The sequence below is a fragment of the Cololabis saira genome, chromosome 23 (assembly GCF_033807715.1).
Source record: "Cololabis saira isolate AMF1-May2022 chromosome 23, fColSai1.1, whole genome shotgun sequence".
NCBI lineage: Eukaryota > Metazoa > Chordata > Actinopteri > Beloniformes > Belonidae > Cololabis > Cololabis saira.
Window position 1 is genome coordinate 7,708,304 of NC_084609.1, and position 18,941 is coordinate 7,727,244.

The window sequence follows — 18,941 nt, forward strand, 5'->3', positions numbered from 1 at the left end:
AATCTGGATGCAGCAAAGCATCATGGGTCTGAGGAGGAGACAACCTGTCTTTTAGAGATGTGTCCACGGAGGAGCTACGTGGACCAAGTCCTGTTAGAGCAGATACCTGGTTGTTGCTGCAACTTTCACGCAAACGCAGCGACGAAACTGACGTTTGCAGAGACGCAATGACGTGGCTCCACTTAGCACCCGAGCTGTGGAAAAACAAACTGGTTCTCAGCTGGTTCCTAGTTGAACGAGTTGTTAACCAGAACCAGCCCTGGAACCGGTTTGGTGGAAAAGGGGTATCAGATTGTAAGATCGGCTCGCAGTCGAATAAATCAAAACTCCTGGAAAAGTCAGCCGTGAAAAGATTTTTTTTTTTTTTTCCCACAGTCGACGTCTCAACATGGAAAACAGGAATGAGATAAACATCTCTGGAGGAGACTTGGGGGTTGTGGCACAGATTGGTCCGGTGGCGTTTATCAAGACGGGACAAAAACGTCCAAGAATAGTCCAAAAATAGCCACCAGGGTCCGGCTACGACCAAAGAACAGGAGGCGGGAGACGCAACACAACCGGGAACAACAGCTCCTGGTGGTTCTGCTCCCGTTTGGGGGTTTTGCTCTGCAGGAGGACGAGTACACAGATTCTTGTATGTCTGCTCAGTGGTGCGTTTATTCGTCAACAAAGGACAAAGTCCACGTCCACTGCGGCCGGCTGCAGTCTTGGGCCCCGCCTCCTTCGACCCGGGTCAGTAGGCTGCAACAAAACACCCGACAGCAGGACTTTGGCGTCCTGCCATCCTCCCCGTCTCTGCCGCCAGAACTCCCACCCAGTAATGTCCTGATCCTGCGTGATTGTAGAACATCATCCTGGTTCAGCTAGTTTCCATATGAGCTTGTATTCAACTGCAGCTCAATAACACAGAGAAGTGGATGATGATGTTGAACTCACTATAAATGTTTCCATCCATCAGCTGAGATCAGATATGTGTGGCGACTGCACTACCGCTATTTCTACACTATTGGAGGATTGACTCCAGTGCTTTTAAGGATTGACACGACTACTAACTAGTCCCAAAGTCCTAAAGGGTCTGCATTGACGTCACTTCCCCACTGAACCTCCTTAAACACTGAGTGGCAAAACATCAGCAAAAATGTCTGCAACTAGTGGAGAAGACGGGATAACAGCCGATTATCGGCTTAAATTAAAGGCAGTTGGACTTGACAGTGACCCATACAGTCAAGAAGTTAACTGTAGGTAGGTAGTGTAAACTCTAGTATGCCAGAGTCGCTCCTGTAGTTTCTTGTGCTGGCCCCCCTTCTCCTCCCTTTTCTCTCTTTTGTCCATGTTGCAGCATCCTTTGCCGGACACCGGAACCTGCAGCGTGGGAGTGAGGGGGGCAGGGTAACGGCCCGGGCAGGCGGGGGAGAGGTTTGTCCGTCAAGACTCCTCTCCCTGGCCCTGCCCCTTCTCAACCTTTCCCCGACCCTGCACCCCAACCTGGGACCTGATGATTGGGCCGGAGCTTCGGGAGCTGCGTGCTGGCCTGCGGTCCCCACCCCCGGTCATCCCGTTGCTGCTTCCACCTGCCTGCTGTGCTGTTGCCGTCCCTGATCCCCAGTCTGGCCCTCGGCAGGAGGGTCCCCCCTTACGAGCCTGGTCCTGCTCAAGGTTTCTTCCCTCCTAAAAGGGGAGTTTTTCCTTGCCACTGTTTGGCTTAAGGTTTTTCTCCCACTAGGGGAGTTTTTACCTGCCATTGTTTATGTAATAACTGCTCGGGGCTCATGTTCTGGGTATGGGTCTCTGGAAAGCGTCTAGAGACAACTTTTGTTGTATTAGACGCTATATAAATAAAATTGAATTGAATTGAAGAACCAGTGGTCCATGGACATTAATATTTGGCGACGAATCGAGTTTCCTGATATTTATATGTACTTAATTTCTACGCCGGGGAAATACACGAAGCAAAGCTTGAAGTCATGCAAAAGTCTTGACGCTTGGTCCGACTTCAAGACAGGATTTGTTGTAGAAATTAAAGTGATGAGGACACAGAACTTTATGATTTGACCGTTTAACGTTAGCTACCCAAAAATCCAACATTACCCGATACAAAATGGGAACCGCAAATCCACGTTTCGGTGCCTGGAATCCAGTTGTTTCTGTGAATTGCAGCGATCCATATGTCTCTCTTAAGCTTATTTTTCGTCAGTCTGTAAAACGATAACTCTGATTTCTTGCTAAATCTATGAGTACAGTCGATCACACAACAGCTCTTTCCCATTTTAGATGTTTTCCCGTTGCTCAAACTGAAAGTTTACGCTGCCACTCAGTCTTTCTGCCACTCAGTGGGCGAAACCCGCTGTGAAGTTGCATCTGTGACGTCATGCACACTCCCTCTATAAACGTCTGTCAGCGAACCCGTGAAAATGCAAAAACAAACAACCAAAAAACACACAAAAGTCAAGTTTAGCATATTTATTAAATAATTTAAAACTTCAAAGCAACTAAATCAATTAAAACTTTTAAAAAGTTGAGGACGACATACATTTGTCACATTATTTAAACTAAAATTGAAAGCTAAAATAATAAAAAAGTGCATTCAGTCTGCCACTGTGGAGCATGCTGGGACGTGTCACACGCCGGCGGGTATGGATCCGAGGAAGCGCCGCAGCGTGGACACGTAGTCCTCCGGGTGGCGCCGCAGGTGGGCGGCGTGCGTGGACTCCGCCCACTTCCTGTCGGCCACGGCCACGCCCCTCCCCCTCCACAGGGCCATCAGCCTCTCCAGGGAGGCGGCGTCGCACATGGCGTCGTTCTGGCTGAAGAAGAAGAGGGCCGGGGCCGTGACGGGGCTCTGGTGGAACACCTGCACGCTGGACTCGTACAGGTCGGCCGTGTAGGACCTGAAGAGCCAGAAGTAGAGCAGCGCCGAGTTTCTGACGAGGCTTTCAAAGCGCGGCGCCAGCGTCTGGCCGAGGCCTGGAGACGAGTCAGAGATCAGAGGCTCAATGTCTCAGTAGCAAGAATATTAACATGTAAAGTTGCTTTTTATTTATCCATAATTTACTTTTATATCTTGCATATTATGGTTTTATTGATGTCATGCATGGAACACACTTCCCAAACACTTTAGGCAAACTATTAACGTAAAAGAATTCAAATTGTTAGTAAAGAAACATCTCTTGAATAGATAAATATAAAACTTATTTAATTATTTTAAATAAATGATGTAGATAGTATATGGGTATGTGTGTATATACATATATACACACATATATATATATATACACATATATACACACACACACACACACACACACACATACATATATATATATATATATATATATATATATATATATGATATAAATAAATGAATATTTATTAAAAATGGTTATTGGTGTAAACTATGATAACTATACATTGTTTGAATTTGTTGATGTTATAAAATGTATGAATATATATTGTTTTTATTTATATCTAAATGTTAAATGGAATGACTTTATTTTTTTTGTTATTTTCTATTCTTCCTTTGTTTCTTTATATCAGAATCAGAATCAGAATCAGAATCAGCTTTATTGAGTCAGTTTAGAAAACTGTTATTGACTTCGGATACACCGGCGGCGGCACTGATGGAATTATGCGCCTGTTTTCCAAAGGGTAACACTGGGATAGGGGGGGAGGAGAAAAAAAATACATCTTCACATTGAATATCATACAATACACAATATCAAGTTGCAAAAAAACACCTCGCAGACACGAAGCACAGACGTCACAGGACTTGCATGTGGTGATTGGGGGTGGGCAAGTCGGGGGGGGGGGGGGGGTGGTCCCGGCACAGTTCATCCAAGTGAGGGCCGGGTCACCCGGACGTCCTTGTCGGGAGGGGCTGATAAGAGGGGAGCCAGGAAGGCGGTTGGATGGGGAGAGGGAGGTGTGTGTGTGTCAGTGTGTATGTGAGAGTCTGTAACGCGGTAAGACCGACGACCTTTCTCCCCGAGAGTAGCCAAGCGTCCTTGATGTTATCGAACAGCGGTACAGTTCTGGGAGTCAGCATCCTCAGATGTTTTGACGGGGGAGGGTTAGGTTGGGTGCAGAGCGTCATGTTTACATTCCTCCCGGGAGATTATACTGAGGGTCCAGTTAATCAATTCCATGATTGTAGAGTTTCAGAGGAGTGAAAAGGAGAGACTCTGAAGACAAGACAGGACAAAAAGCAGCAGGGCAGATAAGGGCAGGAGGGAGCAGAAAATGCGACCGCCTTCGCTGAGAGCCGGAAGAAGACATATGCAGATATGCTACCTCTTTAGGTTTGCTTTTAATATTTTGTTGTAATGTACTGTGTATTATGTGTTGGACCCCAGGAAGAATAGCAGCAGTTTTGCTGTAGCTAATGGGGATCCAAATTGTTATTTTTATTTTTAAACTATCATCCAAAAAGTTTGAAAGTTGTCTGAATTGTAAACATCATCTTACAAATCAAAGATTGTCCTGAGAAAGGAGGTTTTAGATCACTTCGTTGAGTTTCTGAACCTTATTTTAAATCGGTCACGTTATAGCACCTCTTCATTCAAAAACGCCTCCGAGATGAGCATCATTACTGCACATTCACTGCTGAATACCCCCCATCTTCTCTGGATGAAGGAACATCTCTAAAAGTATCTGATACTGAGGACGGAGACCACTTTACCTCTACTACAAATCAGGTACAATAGGCCCGACTGCTGAGGATAAACCTCCAGTTGGAATCAGTTGGGAGTTCAGTCATGTGACAACAGGGTTGGAACCAGGCTCGTAGAAGAGAGTCCCAGAGCTCAGTATGAGCCATGTGGGGATGAATTTAGTTGTGTGTTATGCTGCTGAAGGATCTCTGCATGTTATGAGCTACTTTGGTGTTTTTTTCAACCTCCAGCCAAAGATGGGCCATACTGAAGAATCATGGGAGCATCACCTTAAAGATGTGGCCAGAAACAAGATGGGAGAGCCACGTCAAGAGCCTATAAAGGCTGAGGGCCACCATTCGTCTGACTAGGCGGGGGTTGTACCGTTTCAGCATCTGCACAGTTGTTCGGTCTGACATGATATGTGCAAACTCCTGATATGTACATCGACCTTGTTTATCCCTTTTCCACCAAACCGATCCGCTTACGTAAGTGGTTCTTTCCTCTAGCCCAGCAAAGAGTTGGTGCTACCTTGGAATCGGTTCTTCTAGCCCAGGGGTCGGCAACCCAAAATGTTGACAGAGCCATATTGGACCAAAAACACAAAAAGATTTTCTTTTTCATTATGCACTTTGATAAAAAAGTCAAAATTTTGAGAAAAAAGTCCAAATGTCGAGAAGAAAGTCAAAATGTCGAGATTAATGTTGAAATACAATCTCGAGAAAAAAGTCGAAATGTCGAGAAAAAAGTCGAAATGTCGAGATTAAAAAGGAAGAAAAAAAAAAAAAGGAAAAAAAAGAAGAAAAAAGAAAAAAGAAGGAAAAAAAGAGAAAAAAAAGGTCAAACATTTTTGAAAGAGCTCCAGGAGCCACTAGGGCAACGCTAAAGAGCCGCATGCAGCTCTAGAGTCATGGGTTGCCAACCCCCGTTCTAGCCCAACAAAGAGTTGGTGTTACTTTGGAACCAGTTCTTTGTCAGTGGAAACAGAAAGCCTGCTTCCAGACTCAGCACTGGACCAGAACCAAACCAACCGGTTTGGTGGAAAAGGGGTAGTTGAAAGACTTGTGAAGAAATGAATGTGGAGGTCCACAAAGCGCCACAGGACTTTCATTTATGCACCTAGGAAGCTGGAGACTGAATTCCTCAACGCTGTCGTAGGTGCAGCCATGTCAGCCATCATGGAGAGGTTTTCCACGCCGGAACATGTGAGGAAACAAATTTGGGGTTTTGATAGACTTCCCAGATCTTTTCGACTGGCGCCACTGAGCGCCTGCTGATGGCGTCCTGATGCCGGGACCCCCGCTTGAACTACAGCCAATGAGAGCAAGACTCATGTTTTTGTGCTGAATCATCTCTTCCTGTCTTGTTTCTGAATAAATGACAAAATAAAGTGTACACCATGTTTCCTCCACCGGAAGAGTCTGAGGCTGGAGATGAACCCAACTGGACCCACTTCTCCTCTGTTCTCAAGTCTTCAGGACAGACGGTGAAACGTAAGAACATGAAGTCCAGGGGCCTGTACTACGAAGCAAGTTCAACATATCCAGGATATCTTTTCCTTATCCAGATTCACTAACCCGGACAATTGCAATCACGCTAAGCGGTCACACGACGGCGGTTATCAACTCGGTATATCAACCCAGGTTTCTCCAATCTGGATATGAGCGCGTGCACATAAAAGGGGCGGTGTTTTCAGCGCATGACCAATCGCAAGCATGGAGAAGTCCGCTGTCAGAGCCGCTTATTTCAGTAGCGAAGAGCAAACAATAATTTTACGGAAATATGATGAGTATAGGCATAGAATACAGGCAAAAAGCAACACAGTTGCAGCTGCAAAATGCAGGAAAGACAGCTGGCAAAAGATCGCTGACTGTATAAATGCGTAAATTCATAAGGATATAAACATATATTTGAATATTCTGGGAATCTTAATCTTAAACTGTAAACCATGATCAGCAATATTAAAATAATAAAAGGCTTGCAATATTTCAGTTGATTTGTAATGAATCCAGAATGTATGACATTTTTTTGTTTTTGTGTTTGCATTACAGAAAATCACAATATTCTAATTTTCTGAGACAGTCCTGTATATATTGGTTCTATAACTATTGTTGTTGACCGATAACTTGTGCTGATGCTGTACCAAAGAATTGGGTTTATTTATTTATTTTATTTAATTTTTTATTTTTTCAGGAGGGGGGTATTTAGTATTTTAAAGTGACTTCTCAGAATGTTCGAGGGACGAAATTGAAAATCCCTTTTTTGCTATCCCCTTACAAATGCATCTTCTTTTTGATTTCTTCTTGATTTCTTTATTTAATTGGTATTAGTTTTGGATTGACTGTACATCGGATTTTGGGTGATGATTTGTTTTATTTATTCATTGATTGATTTATTTTTTATTTTCTCCTCCACCTCTTTTTTCTTTTTTTCCTTTTTTTTGGATCGTTCATACAGGTACTCATCAGGGAAAGCAAAGGGGTTTTGGTGGTCCCTGAATACGCGTTCTCTTCGGAGGGATCCTCTCACGATCCGCGCACCGAGCTCCACTGGATTCTCTTCGAAAGGGCATGCCATTTTCCAAGAGAGCTGATTGGTCAGTGGGCGGTGCTTTTACACCCGGCGATATGTATCTCGAACATAACCTGCTCCGGAGCAGGTTAGCTGTTCAGCATAAGTTACCATGGCGATAAGAAGTGAACCACCGTCGTAGTCCTGAAAACCCAGGGTTAAACCTGAAGTTACCTCGCTAACCCCAAATCCCGCTTCGTAGTACAGGCCCCAGGTGTCTTGTTTCAGGCCTTTGAGAGCAACCAATCGCAGCCATTACATCAGCTGCACTCCTTCTGCGTTGTGCTTGTGGTTGTTTTATAGTATTTAAATGATTTGGAAATCACTGCGTTTGGTTTTTATTACACTCCACACAGAACATCATGAACCAGATCTCTGCTTGACAGAAACAGCAACACAAAACTTTTATTTATTCAAATGTAGCTTCATGTTTTCATGATGTAAACAAAGAGAGAAGGTCCAAGAGGGGAAGGACGTAAGGAAGCAACCTTTATAATCAGAAAGGTTATAAGGGGGTTTATCATTGTACAGATGTGAAGAAACACCCGTCTGACAGCTGCAGCTTGGAGGAAATGTCGAAACTTCCTCGTGGGAGGCCGTTGGGACAGTGAGTGTCATCAGACCCCAACGAGCTGAAGCAACGTCGGAGAAGAGTGGGATCAAGTTCATGTACGATGGAGTCAGAAAACTACTGGCTCCTAACGGTGGACTTTGGAGCTCTTCCGCCATGGGAGCGCTTAGTAAGTCACACCATTTTGTCTGATGCCTTGTAGTCCTGAGGTTGTATTTGCCAAAGACTACAATTAAACTGACAAGATTAAAGCAAATAAAATATCAGTGAGTTTATTGTGTACGTTCCTACTTTTCTCTGCCATAATGGAAACTTTTTTGTTAATAATTTTTCTTAAATATTTTGTAAAAACCAGGAAAAGCAATGTACAAATATATATCAATTTAAAAAACGGTACAAAAATGAAGTTTTGGGAAGTTATTTGATTGAGGAGTTATGTTTAGGAAAGATTGTGTTTGTTAGCTGGTTAGGTGCAAAGGCACAACCAATGGGAAAATCTATAGCCTTAAATTAGCAGCTATTTATTATTAATATTTATGTTTATTTTATGATAGAGGTAACAAAGCGGCAGGAATAAATAAGTTTTACTTCTACCTGCTCCTTTTCAGACACTTTTTTTTCCCCCCTGTTTTTATTACGTTTTTGTTGTTGTTGCTTTTTTTCTGTATGTTTTGAATTTGTTTTAAAGTTTATATTTTTTTTCTTATGTGTTCGAAATAAACAATTCAATCAAAAAAAATCAAATCAAACTCCTCGTTTGAACCGGAATATCAACAATAGAACAGCTAAAGGAATCCCGTACAGGTGAGAAACTGGAGCAGTGGTTCGGCTGGCTAATAAATGATTAAATGTTCTGACTCACATGTGCAACACTAGAGAAACCTGAGCGGGTCGGTGGGTTGGCGGGTCGGCGGGTCGCCTTCACTCACCTGTGGCCATGTGTTCCAACGAGCCGACCACCAGGCTGTCGTAGACCTGCCCTACCACCCGTCGCGTGAGGCCGGCGTGTTTCTTGGGCTCCTGGGAGATGTGGACGAGCATCTGGGTGAAGGTGTAGCCGCCGATGGAGGCGGCGTGGACCAGAACCTCCCGTCCAGAGAAGGGCGGCTCCTCCAGGACCTTCAGGATCTCCAGGCCGTAGTCCAGGCCCCAGCGGGGCCACAGGAAGTGCATCACCCGGCTCTGGACCAGGAGGATGTCCAGGCCCTGGCCCGCGTACAGGTCCATGTACTTGGCCACGCCGGCTGGATGAGCGCCGAGCCAGGAGAAGAAGAGGAGGAGCGGTCGAGGGCGGGGCTGCTTCGGGGCGGAACCAGCAACGCGTGATTCGGACGGAGAATCGTCTCGGGCGGCCGGATCGGTCGAGACGGGGCTCACTGTCTGGTGTTCAGCCTCTGTGACCGGGGCGTAATAATATGTCATGCCACTGCAGATCCTTCTGGATATGAGTTTGCCGACTTGCTCGGACGTGGCTGCGTCAGTCTTGAGACTAAAACAGAAGACGAGTCAGATTTAGAAATAAATCACCCCCACGGTCAGAGAAGATGACAACATCACAAAAAATTAGGGTTATTTATTTAACAGAGGACGTCCACACACATATCCTCCTGAAACTAAGAATAGAGGGTCTGCATTGACATCACTTCCCCACTCGACCCTTGCTCGCACTGAGTGGCAAAACATCATCAAAAATGGCTGCAAATAGTGGAGAAGATGGGATAACAGCCGATTATCGGCTTAAATTAAAGGAAGTTGGACTTGACAGTGACCCGTACAGTTATCCCAAGAACCAGTGGTCCATGGACGTTAATATTTGGCCACGAATCCAGTTTCCTGATATTTATATGTACTTAATTTCTACGCCAGGTAAATACACGAAGCAAAGCTTGAAGGATTTGTTGTAGAAATTAAAGTGATGAGGACACAGAACTTTATGATTTGACCGTTTAACGTTAGCTACCCAAAAATCCAACATTACCTGATACAAAATGGGAACCGCAAATCCACGTTTCGGTGCCTGGAATCCAGTTGTTTCTGCGAATCGCAGCGATCCATTTGTCTCTCTTAAACTTATTTTTTCGGCAGTCTGTAAAACTATAACTCTGATTTCTTGCTAAATCTATGAGTACAGTCGATCGCACAACTAGAGCTGGGTATCATCACTGACCTCCCGATACGATACGATTCCGATACACCAGGTCCCAAGACGATACGATTTCCGATACGATACGATTCGATATCGATATTCTGGTTACAATAAGGGAATAACATGATCCTTCCACGCGCCACGTCCGGCCAGAGAAACCCCACCCTGCCTGGTGAAAAGAAGCAGCCTGCTCACTCCTCAAGTAAGGAGGAGACTTGAGCTCAGTGCAGGGCCTCCCGGGGTTGGTAGATGGAGCAATACCCAGGACTGACTTAGGTAGGAGCACTGGGTGATAAAATGGGGGGAAAAATCGGGATTAAAAAAAATATATATATATTTTTTTTTTAAGCGATACTTGGATTTATGTATCGATAATCGTTCCTACACATGCATATCGATAAAATATCGATATATCAATATTTTTAACCCACCCCTACGCACAACAGCTCTTTCCCATTTTAGATGTTTTTCGAGTTGCTCACACTGAAAGTTTACGCTGCCACTCAATCTTTCTGCCACTCAGTCTTTCTGCCACTCAGTCTTTCTGCCACTCAGTGGGCGAAACCCGCTGTGAAGTCGCATCTGTGACGTCATTTGCATTCCCTCTATAAGTTCATAAACCTCAGATCTGCGATCCCTGTCAACATTTGGTGCAGCGTCCAACGCACAAGGTCAACTCTTCTCTTCCAGAAGAGTTTAGACCCAACATTTACATAATGTACCAAACAATAACATGTCGACTAAACTGGACATTAAACCTCACAGGATGTGGATAATCGGCAATGACATGACCGGGTACAAAAGGAAGATCCCAGAGAGGGCAACACAGGCAAATATGAGGATTTAGACTCCACAAGCAAACTGTTTCACAATTTAAGACGAACACTTTTCAGATTTTTCAAGATTTCAAGGTTGAATCAGTAAGCGGAAGCAATACACTTCAAGCAATACATCACCATCACCACCATCAATAGGCCATGGTATACGCTAGGGGTGTGAATCTCTCCCTTACAAGACGATGCGATACGTATCCGATATATGGGCTCCGATGCGAGTCAGGGACGATACATTTTATAGACCATACGATTCGATCCGATACGATTTGGTACAATTTCGATGCAATTCGATTTTGTGGAATTTGATGCAATGTCATGCGATTCGATACGATACGGTGCGATCTGATATATTAATACATTTTTTAAAACTTTTCATTAAAAAGCTCAAGCAAGTAATAAATTGATATTATCTCATAAAGGACTATGGGAAAACAAAATAAAAAATACCTTTGTAAAGAAAGGCGGATGTCTGGATGACAAATGAATCATGTCATGTTTATTATTCCAATACTAAACAGTAAACACCAACATGAATACAAATACAAAACTATAAACTACTGTACTATACATTCTGACATGGAATGGAAGTCTCTGTCTCACACACCTATTTCTAAGAGATTCACTTTGGCAGGTACTTACTTTGTCAGGTGGAGAAATATAAAGGTCTAGAAAATAAGGCTTAGCCCTCTTCTGGCTTCAGTACAGTGCAAAATTATTGTACTTTGCAAAGCTCCAAACTAACAATGAAAATCTCCTCAAAATTCCTCAACAATGCCACAAATCAGATCACAAAATTAAACTATAAAATGGGCCTGCTGTTATGTCAAAATCAATTTCATACCTTACAAATGGCCATAGTTGTGTCCAGTTTTCCTCCCTTTTTATAAAATCCAAACGTCTTCCAAACAAAAGATTTAAGATGTGTTCCTCCACTGTATATTTGTTCACCGTTCACCGTTCATCGTTTGCCATGCTCAATGCTGCAGCCAGCCTGTGTTTACGTTCGCTCGTGTCGCACATTTTACAGCGTCATGCGTGTGGTGATATGCGCGTGCCGGTGTCCTGCGCCGGAAGTAGGAAAGGAGCAGATCTCCAAGCTCACAACCTGCCTAAATGCAACGCACTGTGGGCTTGTAGATCTGTATTTTTACCGCAGTTACTCGGTGCATCGATTCCCAACGCTAGGACCGAACCAACGTCCCGTTTATGCTTTATTTGGTCCGATACAGTTCAACGTGCACCGATGTAGTCGCATCGTTGGTGTTAAACACCGATTAACGATGCATATCGATATTTTTTGACACTCCTAGTATACGCTTATTATATCACAGCTGAGGGGTGTTCTCTGGCCTGATCCGTAGTGATGTATTGCTTTTATATAACGGTTACCAATAATTTAAATATGAAAGAGGAATACACAATCTATTTTATGTTGTTTTTAATTAATCAGAAATACATATTATCCAGTAAAAGTAGCCCCACTGTGGAAAAAAATAGTCCCATCTCTCCAGATGTCAGCTCCGCATGTCGTCTTTTACTCGTCTTTATTTTTTCGGAGACAGGCACTTGTCAATCCATTCATCCATCGTCCTCCCCGGAGTTCCGAGTTTACCGTGAACATGCCTAATTAATTGTTAACGAAAATAAAAAAATAAACTTTAACACCAGCTACTTTTTGCTACCTGCTGTAACCGTCAAAAAGTATGTAACAGTTGGTTGTTGTCAAGGATACATTGTTGTTTTCCTGACGTGGAATGATATGCTGTGATAAGGCTTTAGAATAGAAGCCGTGGTATATAAGATAAGATAAGATTAAGTGTAACGAACTGTAATGTGGAATGTTTAACTGTTCAGTTTAGTAAGTGTTGTGTTGTCCAGGTGTCTTCGAACGCCTCAGGGCCGCTTGGTTACCGTGGTTACAGGTAATCAACGGGCGCAACGGAGGAGTAACAGGAGTGAGGAGTGAACGGTTTTTGTTGTTTGGCGTTGGTTACGGCCCACAGTAACCTGTGTAGTTATTTAATAAATAACTCTAAGATGGGAACGTCTCGTGAGTTTTTTGGAGACGTTGCACATCTATGAACAACGAAGTAAATCATTAAAGGATTCGGATCATTTGGAACGCCTGCGTGCACAACGAAGGCCATTCAAGGGTGAACCTGGGAGGCTTATTAATCTCAAACTCAACATGCCATTACTGAGCATTACGTTGTGTTTCTCAAATTAAGAACATAAATGTTTGTTCATCGTTGCCATGGTTAGGACCAGTCCTGGGACCTCTGTGACCTCACGTGGACTGCTGGTTGCTCAGATTTGATTGTTATTGATTATTTGTTAGTTTTAAGCATTTTCTGACTCACTTTTTTTTTTAAAGATTATTTGGTGTATAGGATAAACCTCTGCTTGCCTTTTCAAATTCACTTTGATTCAATACAATTTGATTGTATTCATAAGTAGTTCTGAGATGGCCAACCCGACTTCACCTGAGTAAATATTAAAAGACAGAATAACGAGAAGAAAAGAAAGAGTTGTCACCACTGGAAGGTTGAGTCCTACCAACCTGCATGTTTATAACAAACCGACGTATCGAGTTCTGATTATTTGTGTGTGGTTCTGATGTTTGTGTTGCCGTGTGAGTCCTTGTTTTCATAAGACGATAGCGGGAGCTGCCCTGACGTCTTTACAATCTTCTCACTCTGGTGTTTTACATCCTTATTTTCTTTGTTCTGCAGTTGGTGGTTCTGGGTTTTCCCCCTTCATTCATTACTCAGAATGACTTTCATCCATCTCTACATCTCAGTTGGTGTCGAATGCAGATATTTCTTTTTAGTTAAATAAAATAAGAAGTGGGGAATTCTGGTGGAAATTTCCCGTCCCTCTGTGAGGTCGTTAGGGGCCGGCCGGTGTCAGGTCTGTGCAGTTTGGGTTTAACTCTCTTACACATGTTAAAAACTGGATGTTATTTAGTCCAAAACCAGCTCTGTTCTGTAAAACTGCCGTTTTGGAGACTCTCTGGGACGTACGTTTTTACCCTTTTACACACAAAAGATGATTAAATTATTCACTAACTCGAGCCATATTCCCAAGCCTTTATTTTGAAGTGCTATTATATTATTTCAGTCTTACTTAGGTATCGCAGTCACCTAGTGGTTAAATGTGTTTACATAGACGTGTCAGATACCTTTTTTCCACATCAGTGCTACTAAAGCTGGGCATACACTGTACGATATTTTAAATCGTATGAGACTGCCCCATCTCACACTGCACGACTAGATCGCGGAGTTCAAAAGTTCAGTGCCCACGATTTATGGTCTCACACTGTACGAGCTGATGCTCTGATGCGACCCGTCTGCTCACACTATACGATCATAATCCTCCCGTCGGACCTCTGAGTACTGGAACTCAAGGCCGGTTTAGGGGCAGGGGTGAGCTGTGCCCACCCAAACGTGCGTCCTGCCCATGGGCCTATGGGATCCTTTATTTTTTTTTATATATATATAAAAAAATCCCAAAATATCTGTACCGTTTCTGATTGGGCAGGCACTGCGCATCATTTTTAGACACAACAAAGAACGCATACCGCAAAAGTTGTGTCTCGGCGGAGGAACCCGGCGTCCCAGCAAAATGAGAAGAGAAAAAAGAGGCGTTCCGAACAGCACACAGAGCACACACTTAAGGCTGATTTATGGTTCCGCGTTACACCAACGCAGAGCCTACGGCGTAGGGTACGCGGCGACCCGCACCGTACGTGAAAATGCGGTCTTTTTTTGCTATTAAAACATGATTTGTAATGTGAATTTGCAACACTTAAACTACAAATAATAGTTTTTTGACGTGACATCAGATATTGCGCATGCTCTCTGTGAAAGGATGAGGCAAATCGGGTCATAGCTGCTTCAACTGTGCGATTCCTTCACGAGGAGCGACCAGGATTTCAAACACGCTTGATTTTCTTGCGACCTCACAATTTGTGATCGGGAGCTCGTCGTGAGGTGTTAATCTCTCGTTGTGAGGTGTTAATCTCTCGTCGTTACCCCACGTACACTGCACGAGGCACGACCAGCGATTGGGTCAAAATCGGGCCCGATCAAAAAAAAGTCGCACGACTGGAAAATCGGCTCAAAACGAGCCGATAATCGCACAGTGTCTGCCCGGCTTAAGGTGCATGAATGGCAAAAATTGTTTTCACTATTTAAAAAGAAAATAAAAAAAGTTTTTTCACATTTTTCATTAGTGTCGGATTATTATGGAGAGAAAAATCGACTCAAAACATTAGTATATGCATACTACTTAATTTGTGCGCAGCTCGTGATTTTGTGTGCGTATCATCTGATTTGTGCGTATTACTTGATTTGGACGTATTATTAGATTTGATCTGAAGTAGGTTTACCTTCTTAGGGTAGGTACCGGTAACTAAGTATCGAGGGAAATAACGCTTAATTCACATGAAAACTCAGATGACCCAGCTTTCCACCAGTCCTTAAACGCACCATGTAGGACAAATCTGTGAGGCTTTTTGGAGGAAAATAATCTCAAAACCATTTGTGCGTATTTAACGATTTGTGTGTGTAGGAGGCTTTTTGAATTCGTAAATATTGTTTTGTCCGTAACTTTGAGCAAGTTACGCACTTACAAATCTAATAATACGCACAAATCAAGTACTAGGCACAAATCAGACCATCAGCACACACAAATGTTTCGAGTCGATTTTCTCTCCATAGATTATTAACTATAAGAGGTTGATTCATTAGTTGGAGGGGTCCCCCGTGGATTTTCTACCGAGGGCGGCAAGAGAGCCTATATAAACCAAAGGTGGGGCACCAGAAACCACTGGTCTAATCTGTGCTAAAACGAGCAGACGGGTTCAGGGCTATTCAGCATCAATCGCTGGCCTTCAGATACGCCTGATGTGTCTACACAACATGATTAAAAGGCCTTTGTGCAATAACTTGAAATATTTATTTTCTGTATGATCTTGCATCATTTTGGAGGAACTTTGGCCCACTTTTCTTTGGGTTGTTGCCTGAATTTACTGACGACCGCCAACATTGTTCCATGCAAAAGCCTCCCAACGTTTTTATGCAGGATTTCGATCCAGTGAAGGTCTGGAAATCATCACATCTCCACCGTCCTTGATACTTATATACAGGACTGTCTCAGAAAATTAGAATATTGTGATTTTCTGTAATGCAATTACAAAAACAAAAATGTCATACATTTTGGATTCATTACAAATCAACTGAAACATTGCAAACTTTTTATTATTTTAATATTGCTGATCATGGCTTACAAATATCCTATCTCAAAAAATTAGAATATTATTGGAATCTTAATCTTAAACTGTAAGCCATGATCAGCAATATTAAAATAATAAAAGGCTCGCAATATTTCAGTTGATTTGTAATGAATCCAGAATGTATGACATTTTTTTTTTTTTTTTTTTTTTTTTTAAAATTGCATTATAGAAAATAAAGAACTTTATCACAATATTCTAATTTTCTGAGACAGTCCTGTATATACACCGCTTTTGCACTTTTTCAACAGAAATAACGGCATTCATGGTCTCATCTAATATTTCACATGTTGTATCTCGTCTAAGGTTGTATTTATCTAGTTTTAGTTGTGTTGCCTCAACTAAGTTTCTGGACTAAACAACTTATTTTTATAATATTTCTGCAGCCAAATAAAAATATTTTCATCATGTTGTCCGTTTAAGCCATGGCAACAAGTTTAAATATGCTTATAGTCATTACACTGAACTAGACTTGTAGTTCTCGAGACCGGTTTTGGTCTCTAGACCACTTTTTTGTGGTCCTGGTCTTGTCTCGGCCTCGGCCTCTCCAGGTCTCGGACTCGGATAATTGAGATGCCGTTGCACCAATGAGACAGAATCTGGTGATCAGCAGTTCTTCCTCTTGTTTATGTACAGTTTTGTAAACTATTTGTATTTTGCATCTGATTTAATGTTTTGCTACAGCTGCATGTGTCTGTATTTAATTACAGTTTTGTGTTTATAACGGCCTTGTTTGAATAAATATATGAATAATATTTGATATCGTTGTGATTGATTAAGCATCAGGTCCATTTCAGTGATACTGATATACGGTGTAATCTGATTACTATAATGGTAAATAATGCAATTTCAAGTTATACTTGTATCTTTAATATTTAAAATTCAGGTTTCATCTCCAAATTCAGTCCAATTTAAATCAGTAACATTTACTATTCATGACTTTTCTGAGGTGGAGGGGGGTGTTGGAGCTGGTTATTCTGCTAGAGGACTTTGGGACTAGTTAGTAGTCGTGTCAATCCTTAAAAGCACTGGAGTCAATCCTCATATAGTGTAGAAATAGCGGTAGTGCAGTCGCCACACATATCTGATCTCAGCTGATGGATGAAAACATTTATAGTGAGTTCAACATCATCATCCACTTCTCTGTGTTATTGTGCTGCAGTTGAAAACAAGCTCATATGGAAACTAGCTGAACCAGGATGGAGCTGATGTTCTACAATCACGCAGGATCAGGACATTACTAGGTTTGTTTTTGTCTCGGTTTTGAGCTGAACTAGTCTTGGTGTTGATATTATCTGGCCTTGGGTGTGTCTTGGTTTAGGCGGCCTTGACTACAAGTCTACACTGAACACATGCAGGACTAAAACCTACGCTAAAACCTCCAGGCACAAGGACAGTTTCTTCCCCCAAGCTGTTGCTCTGATGAACTCTCATAACTCATAGAGTCTCCCAATAATCTATCATATCTACCTCATACTGCTGCACCTTTCACTTTTTTAATTGTATATATGTTAGTAAGTGCCACATTGTTTATTTACTGTACATTTGTTATTTAATGTTGATACTTTTAAATTTGGGTACAGGACTGTCTCAGAAAATTAGAATATTGTGATAAAGTCCTTTATTTTCTGTAATGCAATTAAAAAAAACAAAAATGTCATACATTCTGGATTAATTACAATTCAACTGAAATATTGCAAGCCTTTTATTATTTTAATATTGCTTATGGTTTACAGTTTAAGATTAAGATTCCCAGAATATTCTAATTTTTTGAGATAGGATATTTGAGTTTTCTTAAGCTGTAAGCCATGATCAGCAATATTAAAATAATAAAAGGCTTGCAATATTTCAGTTGATTTGTAATGAATCCAGAATGTATGACATTTTTGCATTACAGAAAATAAAGGACTTTATCACAATTTTCTGAGACAGTCCTGTACAGTGAGCAAAATAACCGGAGTCAAATTCCTTGTTGGGCAATGTTCAAACTTGGCCAATAAAGCTGATTCTGATTCTGACTGTTTTATACTGTGAAATGTGCCAGATGTTATTAATTTTAATTCAATGAAATTTTTAACCACATAGGCTAGAGTTCAAATATGTGCTATTTTTAGATACAAGGTATTGACATATTTGCCCACAGAAAAATAATATAAATGCTTTGAATGGCATTTTTCCGTGAAAAGGATCAGTAATTTTCACGTTTCAAGGAAAGAAAGCTCAGTGAATGGTTTTTAAATCTCGCTACACACATGTGGACGCATGGAAAGCCCATTTTTCTCCTTTTAATTTCCTCATATTGACAACAAAGCGCGGTGTGGTGCAGGAGTTAAGCCTGGATATATTATTACCCGGTGGAGAGCCGCAGGTTCCCCATGCTGGCGGGCTGGCCGCGCCCTCGTCCTCCGGGGGTTGAACGGAAAATATCTCCCCGAGGTCGCGCAGCTGCCGCTCAGCTCAGCCGTCATTCGTACGTGGTCAAACCAGCCGGTACTAGGTTTCATGTGCGCTCCTATTTCCGTCTTTACGGCAAATGAATGAAAGCGGCTCAGAAACAGAAAGATTCAGATTCAGAAAAACTTTATTTATCCCCGAGGGGCAATTTCAAGGCAACTGAGCAGCAAGACGTTGAAGTATAAAATAGGATAATAAAATAAAATAAAATGAACAGATAAGATAAATATGTACAAGAAATATGCAAAAAATGTACCAAAAATATATAAATATAAGAATGTCAGAAAAAATGTACATTAGAGTGACTGTGGTATAAATAAAATATACAGTGTAATTATGAATTATAGATATGAAGTACTGAGTTTGAGGTAATGCAGATGTGGGTTTTTTTTTCATATATTTCTTTCATTACCTTGATTACCAC

The 18,941-nt window shown here is 42.0% G+C and overlaps 1 protein-coding gene across 1 annotated transcript; it reads right to left on the minus strand.

Annotated features, from left to right (window-relative positions):
• Nucleotides 1-2,445: 2,445 nt before the first annotated feature.
• LOC133424012 (transmembrane protein 53-A-like) lies at nucleotides 2,446-18,560 on the minus strand. The gene is made up of 3 exons (XM_061714376.1): nucleotides 18,415-18,560; nucleotides 8,718-9,277; nucleotides 2,446-2,964 (listed from the first exon to the last, which is right to left on the minus strand). The coding sequence occupies exons 1-3, from the start codon at nucleotides 18,438-18,440 to the stop codon at nucleotides 2,618-2,620; spliced, it is 933 nt and encodes a 310-aa protein (XP_061570360.1). The 5' UTR covers nucleotides 18,441-18,560; the 3' UTR covers nucleotides 2,446-2,617.
• Nucleotides 18,561-18,941: the final 381 nt, after the last annotated feature.

Coding starts and splice junctions, on each gene's coding strand:
- LOC133424012 (XM_061714376.1), bottom strand. CDS start 18,440: ATGGGGAACCTGCGGCTCTCCACCGG. Junction 9,278..18,414: donor AACCTGCGGCTCTCCACCGG/GTAATAATATAT, acceptor CTTCTGTTTTAG/TCTCAAGACTGACGCAGCCA. Junction 2,965..8,717: donor GTTGGAACACATGGCCACAG/GTGAGTGAAGGC, acceptor ACTCGTCTCCAG/GCCTCGGCCAGACGCTGGCG.